Here is a 17,888-nt window from a genome sequence, read left to right on the forward strand (position 1 = left end):
GTCAAACTCCAAAACTAAATAGGTTTAGCTCAAGTTCACAAATGATCCAAACCGTCACTATTATCAGAAATTGAGGAACCATATGGGTTCAGCTACCGTGGTTCCTCTCACTACACAAGCTCTGCTCTTCTAACCTCAAGAACAGATTTGGATCCAGAGGGATCCTAGCCCACCCAATCGGGTCATGTGAATTAAATAAAATGATCCCCAAAGTGTGCTCAGGAAGGCCCTGGCTTGGAGAAGACCCTGGGAGTGTGGCCTTTTAATGTGCAGGGCCCCCACCTTGGCGCACAGGAAGTGTTTGCACGTCAGCACTTCTTCACAGGGCAGGCTGGGGGTGCCTCACGACCACCGTTTGGAACGAGTCCCAGCTCTATCCTTTTGGTGTCCACTGACCTGAGACTCAGGTCCCTCCTCTATAAAACGGGGGCAACACTTTTTTTTTTTTTAACAGGACTTTATATTGGGGAACAGTGTGTACTTCCAGGACTTTTTTCCAAATCAAGTTGTTATCCTTTTTCAATCTTAGTTGTGGAGGGTGCCATTCAGCTTTAAGTTACTGTCTTTTCAGTCTTAGTTGTGGAGGGCACAGCTCAGCTCCAGGTCCAGTTGCCATTGCTAGTTGCAGGGGGCACAGCCCACCATCCCTTGCGGGAGTCAAACCGGCAACCTTGTGGTTGACAGGACACACTCCAACCAACTGAGCCATCCGGGAGCTCAGCGGCAGCTCAGCGGCAGCTCAGCGGCAGCTCAGCGGCAGCTCAGCTCAAGGTGCTGTGTTCAATTTTAGTTGCAGGGGGCACTGCCCACCATCCCTTGTGGGACTCGAGGAATTGAACTGGCAACCTTGTGGTTGAGAGCCCACTGGCCCATGTGGGAATCGACCCGGCAGCCTTCGGAGTTAGGAGCACAGAGCTCCAACCACCTGAGCCACCGGGCCGGCCCGGGGGCAACACTTTTATGCACCGTGTTGTAAGAACCACATGGAAAATGCCTACACGAATGCTCAGTAGAGCTGGTAGGTCGTAAGCACCCATCATACATGAAGACAAGGTGTGATCCAACAATACAGTGAATGTCTCAATTAAAAAAAATTATTAGAGTAAAAGACACATTGCCATTAATCCCCCTCAAAATACTTCCCCTCACTTCGAACACACTTATCCTATCATTCTTGCTACTTTCTGAAGCCGTTCTGGAAGTCCTCTTTCGTGAGTATCTTTAGTTGCGCTGTCGTGGCTGCCTTGAGGTCTTAATCGATTCAAAACGTTTACCTTTCATGGTCATTATGACTTTGGGGAAGAGCCAGAAGTCACACCATGCCAGATCCAGTGAATAAGGTGGCTGAGGACACACGGTAATGTTTTTATTTGACAGAAATTGCCATACCAGAAGCATTGTGTGACATGGAGTGTTATCACGGTGGAGGATGAAACTGTTTGCCCATTTCATGTTGATTCATTGTTCATGATGCATGATTTAGGGCACATTTTAAAACATACCTTCTCTCAACTGTAGCTCACACCCCACTAACTGGACCGAACAAGTTGAAACTTGTTACGCATTGTTACTAAGGTTCAACGTGTCGCTTCCTGTATTAAAGATTGCTGCCTTTCCGTTGGATGGTACTCGGCAGCAGCAGTCACTGTATTTTGTGGTCAAAACGGAAAGGCTCCCTGTCCCACACCGCTTCTGGTACAGCAATTTCTGTGAAATAAAAACATTACAGTGTGTCTTCACCCACCTTGTTCACCGGATCTGGCACCGTGCGACTTCTGGCTCTTCCCCAAAGTCAAAACAACCATGAAAGGTATATGTTTTGAATTGATTCAGGACATCAAGGCAGCCACGACAGAGCAACTAAAGACACTCATGAAAGAGGACTTCGAGAACTGCTTCAGAAAGTGGCAAGAATGATTGAATAAGTGTGTTTGAAGCGAGGGGAAGTATTTTGAGGGGGATTAATGGCAATGTGTCTTTTACTGTAATAATTTTTTTTAAATTTAAACATTCATTGTATTGTTTGATCACACCTCGTAAATGCTCACAGGCAGAGAAAAATGAACATTAACACAAAAAAAGAAATCAGCCAGAGCTCTTGGAAGGGAGCTGGGGAAAGCCCACTTTGGAGCCAGCTAAGGAGTGGATGGGAAGAAAGACTGAGATTCCAGCAGGATGTGCAGGGGAGTGTGGCCTACATGGGCCCACTCTCTGCTGCTTGGACCCCCAAGGAGGCTGCTGCCTCCAGCTCAGAGGAACCAAGGACCCCAAGGGTCTTGGCTGCACCCACTGCTTACCCAGGGCAACGTTCCGGGAGTTCTCCCGCTTTATGTCCCAGAAGAGATCCCGCTGAGCAGGGTCCAGGGACCCCCATTCTTCCCGGGAAAAATAGAAGGGAATGTCACCAAATGTCACAGGTCCCTGGAATGAGGTGAGAAACCCTGCTCAGGGCTGCCTTGCTCAGGATTCCCTAGGCAGCAGTGGGCGGGGACAGGAAGTGGATTGGGATGGGGAACAGGATGGGCCCAGGCAGGTCCAAGATGGATGGAAGGGGCCTTGAGGAGAAGGCAAGGCCCATTTTAGGAATCATCAGTGCTGAGGACCTCAGAAGGGGACAAAGGGACTGGTCACTCACATGGACCCCAAACGCAAAGCAGGCATTCGTCATCTGTTTGGTATTCCCTTCTTTAAGAAGAGCAGACAGTTGGGCTGAAAGAAAAGAAAGGAGCCTCAGAGTGGCCAACCCAGGCCAGGAGTGGGACCCATGCCCTCTCCTGTGCATGTGCACGTACACACATGCCTAACCTTCACAGAGGAGATACCCTTCCTGCTACCCTTAGGGCAATGCCCGGGAAGGAGCCAGGCCTCTGCCCAGCCACTCCTCACCCTGTAAGCTTACTCACCACCATGGCTGTGCTGCTCCCTGAATACAGGTGGCCGGCTTCGTGCCCCCGCCTTCGGGGGAGGCCCCTTGGCCTGGCATCCCTGGACTGCAGCCTCAGGTTCCACCTCCTCTGAGGGCACATCCTGTGCAGGAACCACAACATGCTCATCAGCACCGAGACCAGATGGGGGAGACAGAGTTTAGTCCCTGGGAAGGAGACACAGGACATGTCCCTCAGGAGGCTGGGGTTTGGGGAAGGAGCTCAACATGGGGCCCCAGGAAAACCCAGAGGAGAATGTGACACCAGCCAGTGCTGTGTGCCCAGGGACACTCCCAGATCAGGCACAAGGCAAGAGCCAGCCCCCAAAGGATAGAATCACAGAGCCACTTAGCAAGCGGTAGGGGAGACCTTCCTGTGAATGGCAGCCATTCACTAGCACCTCCTCAGCTGCTGTCAGTGTCAAGGACCCAACACCGCACAAGACAGCAGGGTTCACATGGACAGCTCTACGTTCTCATGCCCCCTCTGGTGCTCTCACTACGCACATCACTGTATCCCCAGGGCCTGGCCAAGAGCAGAACATGAATAAACGTTTATAGAACCTGTGTGGAGCTAAAACCTGTCTTCCTGGAACATGCCCGCTTTGGTCCTACTGCTGCCCTCCACAGCCACACACACACACAACACACACACACAAACCCAGATTCATCTGGACAGTGTCTTTCAGAAAGGCAACACCGGTTGTGACATGCTCTGGTGGATGCTCCCTCTGGCTCTGCATCCCCACCACCCCTGCAAGACTCATCTCTGGAGATAGCCACCTCTCTTCAGCCCAGGTGCCAAACAGGAGCCCTTGCATGTGGGAGGGGCCCCTCACCTGTGGCCATGTTTTCACCGGCTGCTTCTGCACGTCCTCCACCAAGGCAACGGCTTCCTCGCCACTCCCCGGGCACCGTTCTCGCACCCAGTCCTGGACACCCCCGGGCAGCACGCTCAGGAACTGCTCCAGCACCAGCAGCTCCAGGATCTGCTCCTTGGTGCGCAGCTCAGGCCGCAGCCAGCGGCAGCAGAGCTCCCAGAGCTGACTGAAGGCCTCATGGGGTCCACCTGCATCCCTGTAGCAAAACTGCCGGAAGCGCTGGCGGCAGGCCTCAGAATCCTTGTTATCCTCTTGCTGGGCAGAGTCCTGATCCCAGGAGGAATCTTCCACCTTTACAATCAGAAGCCCTTCTCCCTCCCCAGAGGCCTGGTCCTGAGGCTCCGGAGGAGCTGCCATTCCCCTGGCCTAAGGCTCAGGGCTGGTCGGCCTCAACCTGGGCCCAGGAACCTGCCTTCAGTCTCCCAGAGGGATTCCCTGTGGCAGCCAGGCCAGCATCTGGACATACACTCCTGGGGAAAGAGTAAAATAGCAGGAGGGGGCGGTACATGAACAAAGACCAGCCTGGAGGGGGACTTCAGTTCCCATCCTTCCCTGGTTCTGAAGTCTTTTTTAGGCTCCCCTGTAATGCCTTGCTCATGTGACACTCTCTCCTACTAATACAGGTCTAAGCCCCTAATCCTCAGCTCTGAAATTCCAAATTCACCACCTGGCCTACTGAGATGAGCATATCTGTAATCTCCATTTATCCCACTTAATGTAAATGTTCATGTTTTACAGAAGAAATATTAATATATTCGTTCAGTTGGTAAAAATTCATCAAGCTGTTCTTACCACGCGTACACGTCAGTAAAAAACTAACATGTTTGATTACTGAGTGTTGGCCCAGATTCTGCTGGCAGGGTTACTTGATATACCATGTGTACTGCATTATCTTTTTCAAATTTGAAAACTCGGGAATTCCAAAACATGTGGCCCTGGGGTGTCAGCAAAGGGCTCACAGATATCATCCTAAGCCATTTATGCACAGGTATATATGAATGTATGACACATATTTTATACCTTACATTGTTACTCTTCACAAAAGTCCTGAAAAGTGTATTTTGGAATGTTCTTTAATTGTTTTCGTTTCAATAAAAAAGTGACAGAAACCATTGCAATAAAAAGAGGGACTTACACAATATGGGTAATCATAAAAGAGAAACTCTCCCTTGCACAGTGTAGCGCACCCTTCCCTTAAGTTTGACATATGACCTTCCAGACCTTTTTCTGTGCATTTACTAAAAACGTACCTATAAAAACGAAAGAAAACGTGTTTTGTGTGTGTTTTCACATAAATGAGTTCTTACCGCACAAACTGTTTTGTAATTTGCTTTTCCACCTAACAATGCTTCTTCATTGGCCGCTGTGGGAGATTTCGCGGTATGGATGTGCTCCAGTGTCTGAACCAACACCCGAGTGAGGTACTCAGGTTGGTTCCAGTCCTTCTCTACTACACACTAAGCACTTTATTCTTGTACTGCTCACAGCACCCATCCAGTCTCATCCTCTAGAGACCGAGGAGGCTCGCTCGCAGGGCCAGGGACTCACCAGGGTCGCTCGGCTGGATGCGGCAGGAGGGAACGCAGACCCGGCCGGAGCCCCGAGCTCCGTCCCCAGCAGCCTCGCCCGCGCAGAGCTGAGAGGCGAGGGAGCGGGGAGCGGGTGCAGGCGCCCGGGATACCCGCAGCACTTCCCAGCAGTGCGCGCCCCTTCGGCCTCTGCCACTGGGCCCGGGCCCCGCCCGCCTAGAGTCCCGCGCTAGACCTGGGAGCGCAGCGGCTCGCGTAACCAGTCCCGCCCCTGGGCCACACACCTCCCACAGGAGCCCAGGCGTTCCCAGTTCCGCCGCCAGGTCCAGGCGCCGGAAGTTCGCGCGGGGCTCGCCGGGAAACGGCACAGCGCATGCGCTGCGGCAAGCACTCGGAACTACACCTGCAAAAAGCTGTCGCCCATTAAGCCCATGAACGGGGAGAATTCTCAGGGCTGGCCAATCAGATCGCAGTGATGCCATGCCCGCGGGTTGGGGTCTGCTTCTAGATTCCTGCTGTCTTCCTTCTCGGTTTTTCTTTTAGATTTCTCTGCTCCTCTGGCTCCGGAGGGGCGAAAAGGGGAAGCGAGACTCGCTTAGTGGACAGAGACGGCTCCTGGCCCAGCCATGAGCGGAACGTCCGCTCCGCCGGAAGGAATGCGCTGGGGCGGACTCTTTCTTCCGCCTCCGGCTCTTTCCGCTCCTGAGTGGGTCGAGGACCGAGGGGTCACCGCCCCGGAGCCGGAGCTCGGCCTCAAGAGACTAGTTTACAGCCTCTTGGATCCCACCCTTGCCCGTCTTTAGTCGCGTCTAGCGGGGCGTAGAGACTCTTGGGAAATGCCGGCGGGTAAAGGACGCTGAGCCTCCTTCGGGATTCTCTGTCCTAGAGCGTCGGTTGGGGTCGCTCATCTGGACGCGGCAGGCGGGGACGTTAACCCCGCGGAGCCCCGCGCTCTCCCACCAGCAACTTCGTCTCAGGAGCGGCGGGGGTCCCGGGCCCGGGGAGAATCTAGAGCAAACGGGCCGTGTTTGGGAGGCTCGGGGGTCTGCTTTCCACGTGTTTGGACCTGCTCACACCCTCTATTTATTCCTCGACCTGGAGATCTGGGGCTCCAGATCTTTTTCTGAAATAGTTTCATTTATGCAAGTCTTGCACGTTTAGTGTAGAAAAGAAAATTAAGAAAATATGGAAAGTTATAAAGGTACCGATATCCACAACTAGCTCCCTCTCTGCTTAAATGTAATTACCTCAAAGTTGCTTTCCCTAACTCTGTAAACAGCTCTCGCGACCCATGTCTCTGCCCTGTTTTGTTTTTCTTCCTTTTATTAGTATCTGACATTTGTGTAATAATTCGTCCCTTACTACTCGACTATAAGCACCATGAGGTCAGACTGTTTCCACTGCCCGACTTCCCAGCACCTGGAATGGTTTCTGGCACAGTATTTGTTGAAAAACTAAAGGTTAAAAATATTCCTAGTAAGGCCATTCAGAAACAAGCACTATTAATATTTTAGCCTGTTCTTACATTCAACATCTATGAATATTTGTAATATAAATCTGGAATCATTCTATGTAAGTAATGTTTTGTTGACTCAGTCTAACGGATATTTTTCCGTATCAGAATTTATAAATAAAATACATCTGTTTTGAGAGCTGCATAATATTCCATAGCATGGAAGTTCCATATTTTATTTAAAGCCTCTTACTCTTGGACATTTAGATTGTTTCCATTTGTCTGTTTTTCTACATACACCTTCCTGCTTTTGCTTGAGCAACTTTTTGGAGGGCATGACCCAAGACTGTTCCATGAAGACTACTAAAGTGGATGCTACTGGGCTCCCTCCACTCCCTCTACTGGTCCTAGTGGAAAACCACACCGGGAAGAAGGAACTTGAAAGCCCCTTTTTTCCAGGTGTGGCCTTATAATGTTCTTCCATCGCCCTCTATTGGCAAAGACGAACATCAAATTGGCTAGCGAAAGAGAAATGTCTACAGGGTCTGGCTGCAGTATGACAGCTGGACAGAGAGAGTGTATTGGGGGTTGAGAGACAATAAACTAATAATTGGCACACTTACATATCCTGTTGGGCATTGCTGGTACATGGTATACAATTATATTGAAATTGACTAATTGCATTCTTTTCCTTTTGATAGTTTATTTTTCTAGCTAGAAAATATAATCAATAATTAAAATAAAAATTTTATTTCCAAAAAATTCATCTTCATTTCCAGAATTTATACTCATTATTCTTAGCATTGTCCAGAACTCCCTAAATAACGTTAGGACAGCAGGCGTCATTGTCTTGGTTAATGAAAATACTTTTAATGATTTATGATTGTGTCTATTGTTTGTCTCTGATTATATATATATATATATATATATATACATGTTCGTATTAAGAAGCATCTATTCTCATTTGCAGCAGAAAGACTACTAGTTCTTCCCCAATATCAGTTTTCCCCTTCTATAGTAAGAATTTTTCAGTGGGCATATGGCCATTGAGAATAAAGAGTATATTTTCCCAGCCTCTCCTGCAGTTAAGTATGGCCATGTAATTTAATTGAAGCCAATGAGATGATGTTATGTATGCATTTTACTAGAAAGGGATGGGCATGGCTTCCTATTATCTTTTCCCCCACTGTTACCAGGAATTTGGACATAGTGGCATGGATCATGCAGATGGAAGTAACACCCAGAAGGGTCAAAGCAATAAGATGGGAGATGCCTGGACTCCTGATGACTGGGGAGCCACCAAACTAACCCTGGATTTTTATCCAAGCAGGTGATGTGAGAGATACCAAGTTTAAGCCAGTTATTTTGGATTGCTATTACAACCAGAATGCATACCCTATCTAGCGCTGCTTCCTGCCAAGAGTTCATTCATTAAAAATATAGAGGAGCGGATCTAGTACCTCTTTTGTAAAGCAGCAGCATAGGAAACTCCTGCGCTCACCATGGCCAGTGCAAAGCCCAGGGAAGGAGTCAAGACTGAGAACAACAATCATACTAATTTGAAGGTGGCAGGACAGGATGGTTCTGTGGTGCAGTTTAAGAAGAGACATACACCATTAGGAAACTTATGAAAGCCTATTGTGAACCATAGGGTTTGTTAGTGAGGCAGACCAGATTCTGATTTGACGGGCAGCCAATCAATGAAACACACACACCTGCACAGCTAGAAACGGAGGATGAAGATACAGTTGATGTGTTTCAGGAGCAGACAAGAGGTTTCTACTAAAACGGGAACTTGCTAGGTACTTTACTCCAGAACTCTCTTCCTCCAGAGCAAGAAGACATTCCCTAGAAAACTAATTTGGTTCCACCACATCCTGACTACTAAGCATAGTTTTCTCTATCATTTTCCACTTCCCCATTTCTTTATATAAAGTAACTGATGTATGTGCACAAGCATTTGTTTGTTTGTTTACCTAAATCACCAATCGTATGTTTTGATCAACATCAAATGGAGATGGGATGGGGAAAAATACTGGTTCTGTGACAATACCCCTTCTCCATTAGTGGCATGCTCATGAAGCTCTTATCTTTACATTCCAGTAAATTATTTTGCTCTCACTATTTAACAACAACAAAAAGAACAACATAAAAATTCCTGTATACCTTGTTCAATTGGAGAATTTTAATGTTTTTCATTTATCATTTTATAACTTTTTTGTACATAGCTCTTATATGTAGGGCAATTTGTCTTTAAGTAGGGATAAATTACTCTAAAAGAAATTAATCCTAGATAGTTTTCCCTTCAAGTCAAGTGTCTTGTTTAAACAAACTTCTTGTTTAAAAGGAAAAGGAAAAAATATTTTATAATTTCTCCTGTAGGACACTGGGTATTCAGAATTTCTGTCTTCTTGACTAAATGTTGGTAAGTTTTATTTTTCTAGGAAATCATCCCTTTCATCTACAATTTCAAATTTATTAACATAAAAGTTGTACATAATATTCCCATTTGATTAAAAAATTTAAAATCAGCATGTCTGGTTTTTGTCCTACACCTTGTTTTGGGATCCTGAGAATGCACTTTTAATGGTGGCAGAGCAGCAGACTAGAAGTCTGGGTCTCTGTTGACTGGGTGGATTAGGGCTCCCCATACCAGTCCTGCCATAGGGTGCCTACCTCTGGCCCACCTCCAGACATTATCTTGAGAAATACACTTCCACCTTGTTTAAGACCCTATTATTTTGGGTCTCTGTTATTTGGAGTTGTACTGAATCCTGATTCACTACCTCAGGGTTGTTATAAGGATTAAATAAGAGAATACATGTAGACTACTTAGCCCAGTGTTAACTCTTATCACACAGTAAGTGCTCAATGAAGAGTGGCTAGTCCCAGGGAATTATCACATGGACATGCCCACAGGAGCATGAGGTACATGAGAGGCTGCAGGATTATGCCATCCAGGCATCTTTTCCACTTTTCCCTGAAGATTTCAGCCCAACCTGTTCTGGTCAGTGACCTCTGATTGTATTAATGTTAATGGTTGGCCTAGACATTTGTTAGTTGAGAACAAAAACTGGTGTGCTCTAGGCGGTGACTGGGGTGCAGGCCACAGAGTGCTGCATTTGCAACCCAGGCAGGAAGCCTGCCTGACCACATGTCACAGACTGGACCATAAGAAAGGTTGGGCCATTCTCATAACCTCCCATTCTCCACCCTCCATGAGACACCAGGGAGAAACTTCAGGCCACAGCCCCTTTACAAGTCTCACTTCTCTAGCCATCCCTCCTGCCGGCCCCTCCCTCCCACCAGGGCTGTCATTTGAGCTCCTAGAACACCAATTTCTTTCTCATGGCAGGGCCTTTATTAATTTTGTTCTCCTAGCTTGGAAGGCTCTGCCCTCAAATCCTTGTGAAACGGTTTCTTGTCATTCTTCACGTCTCAGCTTAAATGTTGCCTCCTTTCAGGAGCCTTCTCTGACAATCAGTTCCCGACATCCTCTACTGCTTCACCCTAGTCCTTTCTCTCTGGTATTTGTCACTATTTGAAATTAATGTATGTGTCATTTATCTGCTTGCCAGTCTCTCTCACTAGAGCCAACCCCATGAGGACAAGGGTGTTGTCTGACTTTTTCATGGCTTATTCCTCAACATTTACTAAAGAACCTGGAACGCATTCTTTTCATACTTGAAAAGTGAATGTGAATGCAGCAAAACCCCTATTTAACGTTTCCCCGCCCTTTACTACCCTCCACGCACCACCCAGAGCCACGCTCCTCCCCCAACCCCAATTCCGCAGTGGCCGCCTCAGTTTACCCAGCTCCCTCCACCCCCAAGTGGACCGCGGTCTCCTTCCAAGCCGTTGCTGCACTCGCACCGGGCTCTCGCTGGCAGCAACGTCAGCCTCAGAAGGTGCTAGAGGGCCAGCGGGAGTTGTCCGGGCTGGGTCCGGGACCCCCCAGGTACCGCGTACTGGCCGACCACCGCCAGGGCCGGATGTAACTGCCGGGTTCGGGCTCCCCAGGCCTCCCGGACAGCAACGACATACCCGGGCTCGACGCCAGGAGCCGGAAGTGACCCTGGCCCTGGGTCCACATCCTCTCTAGGCCATCAGGAGGCTTGGCGTCTCGGTGTAGGCTCAGGGGCTGGCGACGAAACCAGGAGCCCAGCTCTAGGACGTTGGTTCCAACGCGAATCCAAGGGAAAAAGGAAAGTTTCCACGCCGAAAGCGTCGGAGAGTTGCCCCGGCAACCATGCGGCTTGGGGGCGTGGAGACGGGGGCGGGGGAAAAGACCCGCTCCGAGGACGCCCATGTTTGGTCAGTTTGGCTGGAGCCCGCCCCTCTCCGCCCGGGCACTTGATTGGCTAAGGGCAGAACGGGAGGGGCTGAGCCTTCTGGAACCAGTCTTCTGGGTTGTGAGGCGACCCCATGTGGCTGGCCCCAGACGAGACCCCTTCGGGTCTCTAGACCTCAACTCCTGACGCGGTCACGAGAGCTCGGGAGCTGTCCAGGCTGGCGCTGTGCTGAGGCCTACGTCCCCGTACGGGGAGGGCAGCGCGGCCAGCCGGGACCAGAGCGCCCTCAACCAGGACCAGGGCCGAGCCTTCCGCCAAACAGGAAGCGGGTGGGAAGCCCGTGGGAAGCCCACAGAGACTGTTTCCCCCTGTGCCCTCACCCTCTTCCTAACTCGCACGTCGACCGTAAACCAGGTCGGGTTCTCCAGTGCCCCGAAGCTGGGATGTCAGGTGTGAGATGCCAGGAGGATGCAGGCCACACTTGAGCCTCCTCAACCGCTAGCCAGAGACACCAAGAACCTGATGTCTCCCCACTCCCAGCCTGCTACCTCTCAGTGATGCTCCATCACTCACCAAATCATGAACACCCTTTACCCTGACATTCCAGGCCCTTCCACAATGCCCGTCTTAGTTGCTCTTGTCAGGTATTTCCCAAACTGCCAAAACGCTCTCACCAGGTCTGTCCCAGAATGGTGGCCTCTGCATAGATACATAGGAAGTGCACCTAGACCTATGGGGTTCTTGGAACCACATCCCTCTGCACTGTGCTATGGAAAGGGGAAAGTTTCTCCTGGATACCATGGTCTCCGAGCTCCTCAGAGGCCAGAGTGAAGTCTTTAAATGACCCCTTGGCTCACTTGACAGACCCCCGAGTGGTTCAAGTCCTGACATGCTGGATATGTAGCCCAAAGAAGCAAATGAATAGCCACTGTGCAAATGAGTACTTTGTGCTAAGCTTGTGCCAAGTGATGACAGCGCCCAGTGTCATTTTAACAAGTCTCTTTCCCATCTGTCTCCTTCATTAGAACACAAGCTCATGGGAGCAGCCAAAGTGTTTTAGGTGCATCAGCCCCCTCTGCCCCTCACCCTGAGCCAAGCAGAGAAATCCCATTTCTGGCTGTGACCGAAGCCATGAAGACAAGCTGAAGGGAGAAAACTGCCTTCTTTCCTCTTCAATTAAGAGCCATCAACCAATCCTGCCAGCAACCTAACCCTAGACTCCACAAGACCTCCCAGATACACACCAAGTCCTGCCTGGGCTCCCACTCGTTAGCAGCTTCCTGGCGTCCTGCTGCTGACATGCCCCTTCTCCCCTCCATCTCCAGCTGAGTCCAGAGCCCCAGAAGGTCAAGTCTGTCTGCCTTACTCTTTTTAGACAGCCCTGCCTCATAATATCATGCCCTAATTAGACAGTCACTAGCTGTTGGGGTGCATGGAAATGGGTATTCTTTACATGGTAAAATCCCTGGCCTTAAACTCCAACTTCTAGCTCTCTCGTTGTATGACTGGGCAGGTTATTTGACTTTACCCTCAGCCTCATCTTCCTTATCTATAAAACTGGGATAAAACCCACTGCTTAGCATTGTGGAGAGTAGAGGTGACACATATATGGCTCTTGGACCCATGCCTGGGAGGACAGCTGCTCAACAACTGGCAGCTATTATTACTGTTGTCAGTCCACTATCTTGTTCAAGCCACTTCGTCCCTTAGGAGCTGGGGGCAACCAGGGCTGCAGCCACCCTGCTGGCCCTGTGATCCACAGAGACAGGTGGGATCTCAAAGGCCTCTCTGATGCAGATGTCCTCAAGGTCAGAACTGCACGTTATCTCGGGAGCTGAGCTGCAAATCTTCTATAATAAGCAGGCTGAGCCCAACCCTCCCAGGAAAAATAGTAGAGAAGGGGAAATAGAAACTACAGAGGTCAAAAACCAGAAGGCCAGGAGTAAAACAGCCAGGCAGGGGTGGGTAGGGCAAATTATAAAGGGCATGTGCAAAGAGACCAAGGGCATGTCCAAAGAGACCAGTTAGCAGGAGCTGGCCGCAGCCTCAGAGGGATCAGGAGATAGTGGTCCCCTGGTAAGTGAGGAATCCTCATTGCATTACAGCCAGACCCCAGTGGAAGCAGATGGAAAATGTCCAATCACAAAACTTGGCCCAGTTCCTGAGAAGGAGACAGGGCAGGCAGGAGGCAATGAGCATGAGTTCCCAAGCTGGATCTGTCCCACTCCTGGCTGCTAAAGAGCCAAGGGAGGGTCCAGGACTCGGTGAGCAATGCCCCTGGGACAACAGTGATGGCAGCAGCAGACCATCTGCCAGGGGGTCCACAATTCCGTTAGTGGCTGGTTAAATTCAGATCCCGAAATCTGTGTTAAGAAGTCTTTGCCTGGAGATTTACGGTCCCAAACATCTGGATTGGGCCCCAAGCCAGGTCAAGAATGGGGAAGAGGGGGCCCAAGCCCTGAGAGTAATGACTCAGGGATGCCTGAGGACACACAGTTGACCCAAGAGCCTCCCACAGTCTGGGGTCAGTCACCAAGGCCCCCCAAGACAGAGCAATAGGCCGAGGCTAGATTCCAAGGCCTTTAATTTGCAGCGAGTGTACCTGCCCCTCATCCTAGCTCCTCCCGTTGCCATGCCCACCCCCATGCCAGCACCTCCCCTACTCCCTTCCCTTGCCCCCCCTTACAGCCGCTGCAACTGCCCTGCTCCTCCCCCGGGGCCTGCCCCCACGCTCACAGCCTCCTAGGTGGGAGCAGGGGGGGGTGACGCCAGAGCCCCCGCTGCCCCCAGCATCAGCATGGCCAAGGCCTTGGGCCCCGTGGTATGGATCTTCTCGTGCCGGTGCAGGTTGGAGCGCCGGCTGAAGCTCTTGCCGCAGAGGGGGCAGGAGTAGGGCCGGACGCCGCGGTGGGTGCGCTGGTGGGCTGTGAGGTGCGAGCTGTGGCTGAAGCTCTTGCCGCAGTCAAGGCAGTGGTAAGGCTTCTCCCCGGTGTGAGTGCGGTTGTGCGCAATGAGGTTGGAGCGCTGGCTGAAGCACTTGCCGCACTCGGGGCACGGGTAGGGCTTGACCCCGGTATGGGTGCGCTGGTGGGTGACCAGGGCCGAGCTCTGAGTGAAGCACTTGCTGCAGATGGGACACTTGTGGGGCTTGGCGCCTGTGTGTGTGCCCTGGTGGGTGACCAGGTCCGAGCGACGGGTGAAGCGCTTGGCACAGCGGTCGCACACATAGGGCTTCTCACCCGTGTGGATGCGCTGGTGCTGGATCAGCGTCGAGTGGTGGCTGAAGCTCTTCCAGCAGGAGGGGCAGGTGTAGGGCTTCTCGCCCGTGTGAATGATCTGGTGCTGGATGAGGTGCGAACTGCGGCCAAAGCGCTTGCCGCAGTCCGTGCAGGCATAGGGCTTCTCCCCCGTGTGCGTGCGCCGGTGCGTCACCAGGTGGGAGTGCCAGCTGAAGCCCTTGCCGCACTGCTCACACTTGTAGGTCTTCTTGCTGGCGTCACCATCGCCATCAGGGGCCAGGCCCTCCTCGCTGCTCTCTGGGACACCCGTCTCCTCCTCGCTGGGTTTCTCTGGGAGGCCGTTGTCAGGAGGGGCTGTTTGCTGCTGTCTCTCCTCCAGGAGACCCGGCTGCCCATCATCATTGGCTGGCCCCGCGCTCTGGCCGCTGGCTGCTTGCCGCCCACACTGCAGTACGTCCCCCTGGGCTCTCCCTGCCCTGGTCCTGAAGGACTTCACATCCCCAAGCGATGCTGGGGATGGCGGCGTCTCCTCCTTCCCCACCTCCAACGCTCCTGGAGAAAGAGTTTTCCAGCCAGAAAGAGGCTTTTATGAGGAACCCAGGGGAATTCCGGAGATAGAGGCAAAGACAAGCACGTGAGGGGAACCCTGGAAGTGAGAACCACCCTCTGCAGGGGCGGGGAGGCTGGTGCCCAGGAAGGGCCATGTGTCTGCACCCCACAGGAAACAGCCTGCACTGAAAGGTGCATCTGGGAGTGACGTGACGATCCCACTGCCCCCCATCACCTCTGCACGCACCTCTCTTCTCCTCATCTCCTGTCTGCTGGCACGAGCTTGAGGCCTCGCCCTTGCTCTGCACTTGGGAGGCCCAGAAAGTTCTGCTGAAGGGAAACCCTGCCCAAAAAGAGATGCTGTGCTCAGTTATGGACCTTCTGGGCTGCCCAGCAGAAGACACTACCCCCTTGAGAAGTAACAATGCACTGGAAACACCGGGTAAAACCACGTGAGCACAAACACTGCTTGGGGTCAGGTGCCACCCTCTCTAGAAAGCATGTTCCAGGGTCACCAACAGACACACTCTTTTCAGGGCTGAGTCAGGACGCTGTCTTGTTTCTCTGAATGAGCATTAGAAGTAAAGGGAGAGGGGCTGGGCCAGGTCAGCTGCTGGCAACCCCCTTCCTCACACAGCCCCAGCAGTGAGCTCAGCAATGACGGAAACCAAACACAGGCTCCCACTCCTGTACCTGCCCAGGATCATGGGCAAAAGGGCTCCTGGGGGAGGGCCAGGGGCAACAAGAGGCCAAATGGGAGGGCCTGAGACAAGAGGGCCAGGGACACTGACCACCCAGAAGCCAGGGCCCAAAGGTCCATTTGCTAAGTCGCCAGGTGAGGGCCCAGGAATTCTGGTCAAGTCAGTGAGAGCAGGTGGCCTGGCCTCCATGCCCTGATCCAAGCCCCACGGAGGAAGGGAATGTGTTGGACCAACTAGGTGGTTTAGGGCACCTGTGAAGCCTGCCATGGGACTGCAAATGGGTGCTAGGCTCCCTCTGATCTCCCAGGACTTGCCCAGACCTGCTGGTCTGGGCCCTGGGAGTGTCAATAACAGGTGGTAAGCAAACCTGAGATCATTAAAGGTGTGAGCAGGGTAGCTGGGATCCTGGGGTCTGCCTGGGACAGCGGGGGTCTCAGCCCACCTCTGAAGTCAAGAGGTGGCATTACGAAGCCCCCAGCTCCACCTGGACTAGTAGGTGTGCAACAGATGTGTGTTGACAGAATGAATGATTGAACACTGAGTTTTCCAATAGATCTCATAAAAATCTGCCAAGAAAACTAGAGTCTGAAAGTGAGGAATCAAATCCTGGGGCTTAACTACTTAATATGAGAAAAACTGGTGGAGCCAAGGCCCCTCTGAGAAGAGGACATGCCCTTCAGGGCAGATGTGACCACTCAGAGTCTATGGGTCTAGACAGATTAGCTGACACCATGTTCCCCCTACCATGAGCATGCAGCCCTGACCCCAAGGCGAAGCTTTTTGTTCAGACACTTCTAAAGCTGGGCTTCGAGGAAAAGGAGGGTGAAACCACAGGAATAAGCACCACAGATGAACCAGAGAGAAGCAGAAACTCGAGGTCAGCACTGTCAAGTACAGTGTGGCTATTTCAGTTCAAATCTGAGCCAATTAAAATGAAATAAAATTACTCAGTTGCCCTAGCCACAGCTGTAGTGCTCAACGGCCCCATCTGGCTCATGGCTACCACCTCAGCCCAGATACAGGGCATGCCATCACGAGGAAGGTTCTAGAATGGTGTGGTCTACGTAAACAATGACTGGGGTTTTAAGCCCTGGAAAGCGGGGAGGTGACAGTGTGACAGGCCCCACCTCTGACATCCAGGGCCGCGGGAAGCATCAGCCCTTACCCAAGGCCAGCCTGTTCCGCTTCTGCAGGACATCCCGGTAGAAGCTCTGCTGCGTGTGGTCCAATCGCCCCCACTCCTCCCGGGAGAGGTACAGAGCCACGTCCTCAAAGGTCACTGGCATCTGAAACAACATGAAACGCCACTCTGCAGGCCATGCCAGGACACAGTGGAGTGGCCCCATGGTGCCAAGATGAGGTTGAGACCCCAGATTCCCATCCTGCTGCCCTGAATGAGGCCTGCCCTCGGGACTGATGGTGAAGCAGGAGCCACCCAAGGATGGCGTGTTTAAGGCAAGAACAAGGCAGTTGTGTACAGCAGAAGACAGGAGACAAAAAGACAGGCCTTCTTTTCTGACAGCACAGCTAAAGCTCTGGATCTCCAGCACATTCCTTTCCAGCCCCCACCCTCAAGTCCAGTGCTCAGATGTGGAGGACAATTCAGTCAGAGACACTGTCCCTCCACATCTTTCTATCTCTCCTCCAGCCTTGGACAGGGACACTCACCTGGGACCAGGCAGTGAGGAGCGCCGCGGCCATCTGCTGGTCTCTGGTCCTCCCCTCAGGGGAAAGCACAGGGACCTGGGGGGAGGGGAGGGCTGAGAGAGGAGAGAGGTCCTCAGGGCGGCCACCTCATCCTGCTGGGCCCTGCTGCTCCCCCTGAATGGGCTCATGCCTGGCACACCAATGGCTGCCTCAAACCCCACCCCGACCCCACCCGAGAGGAGGGTCAGAAGGCTCTGAGGCTGCGAGGTGCGGCCTCCAAAAGGCAGGTGGGCAGACATCCAGGCATCTCCCCTAACCATGGCAGGGGCCTCTTCCCCTCCTGGGCTGTAGGCTGCCACCTCTCCCCACAACTGCCACTCAGGAAAGTGCCCCCTCTCCACATCCCTCTCCTCACCTCCACCAGGCAGGAGGAGAGCTTTCTCCTTGGAGCCCTGGCTCAGGGGCACCCAGCCCTGAGCAACTTGAGCCCTGTCCTCCTGAGATGCCCCTTCGGGGTGTGGCTCTTGAGGCTCTGTCTTGATGTGGGGTGACTCCTGGGTGGCTCCCAAAGGCACCGTCTCCTTTGACTGAGAAAGTATTTCTTGACAAGGATGCCCGTGACCTGGAACCTAGGAATGGCAACCCCCATCAGCACTGGGATAGAGTGGGAAACA

General features: G+C 52.0%; 1 protein-coding gene and 1 pseudogene across 14 annotated transcripts in view; one reads left to right on the top strand and one right to left on the bottom strand.

Moving 5' to 3' along the window:
* ZNF213 (zinc finger protein 213) overlaps positions 1-17,888 on the bottom strand; it is a 32,125-nt gene that overhangs the window by 1,909 nt on the left and 12,328 nt on the right. For 6 of the 14 annotated variants that reach the window (XM_019714846.2, XM_019714844.2, XM_019714842.2 and 3 more), the window contains 5 exons: positions 17,630-17,843; positions 17,236-17,327; positions 16,733-16,853; positions 15,114-15,209; positions 10,831-14,869 (listed from right to left, as the gene is read on the bottom strand). In XM_019714846.2, coding sequence (XP_019570405.1) covers positions 13,821-14,869; positions 15,114-15,209; positions 16,733-16,853; positions 17,236-17,327; positions 17,630-17,843 — 1,572 coding nt within the window. In that variant the 3' untranslated portion in view covers positions 10,831-13,820. Of the gene's footprint in view, positions 1-2,297; positions 2,422-2,635; positions 2,710-2,903; positions 3,028-3,762; positions 7,552-10,830; positions 14,870-15,113; positions 15,210-16,732; positions 16,854-17,235; positions 17,328-17,629; positions 17,844-17,888 lie in introns of those variants that run through there. The other 8 variants (XM_074322796.1, XM_074322795.1, XM_074322802.1 and 5 more) reach the window with 7 other exon arrangements.
* On the top strand, positions 8,078-8,572 carry LOC141569469 (small ubiquitin-related modifier 2 pseudogene; annotated as a pseudogene).

The sequence above is a fragment of the Rhinolophus sinicus genome, linkage group LG18 (genome assembly GCF_036562045.2).
Source record: "Rhinolophus sinicus isolate RSC01 linkage group LG18, ASM3656204v1, whole genome shotgun sequence".
Lineage (NCBI taxonomy): Eukaryota > Metazoa > Chordata > Mammalia > Chiroptera > Rhinolophidae > Rhinolophus > Rhinolophus sinicus.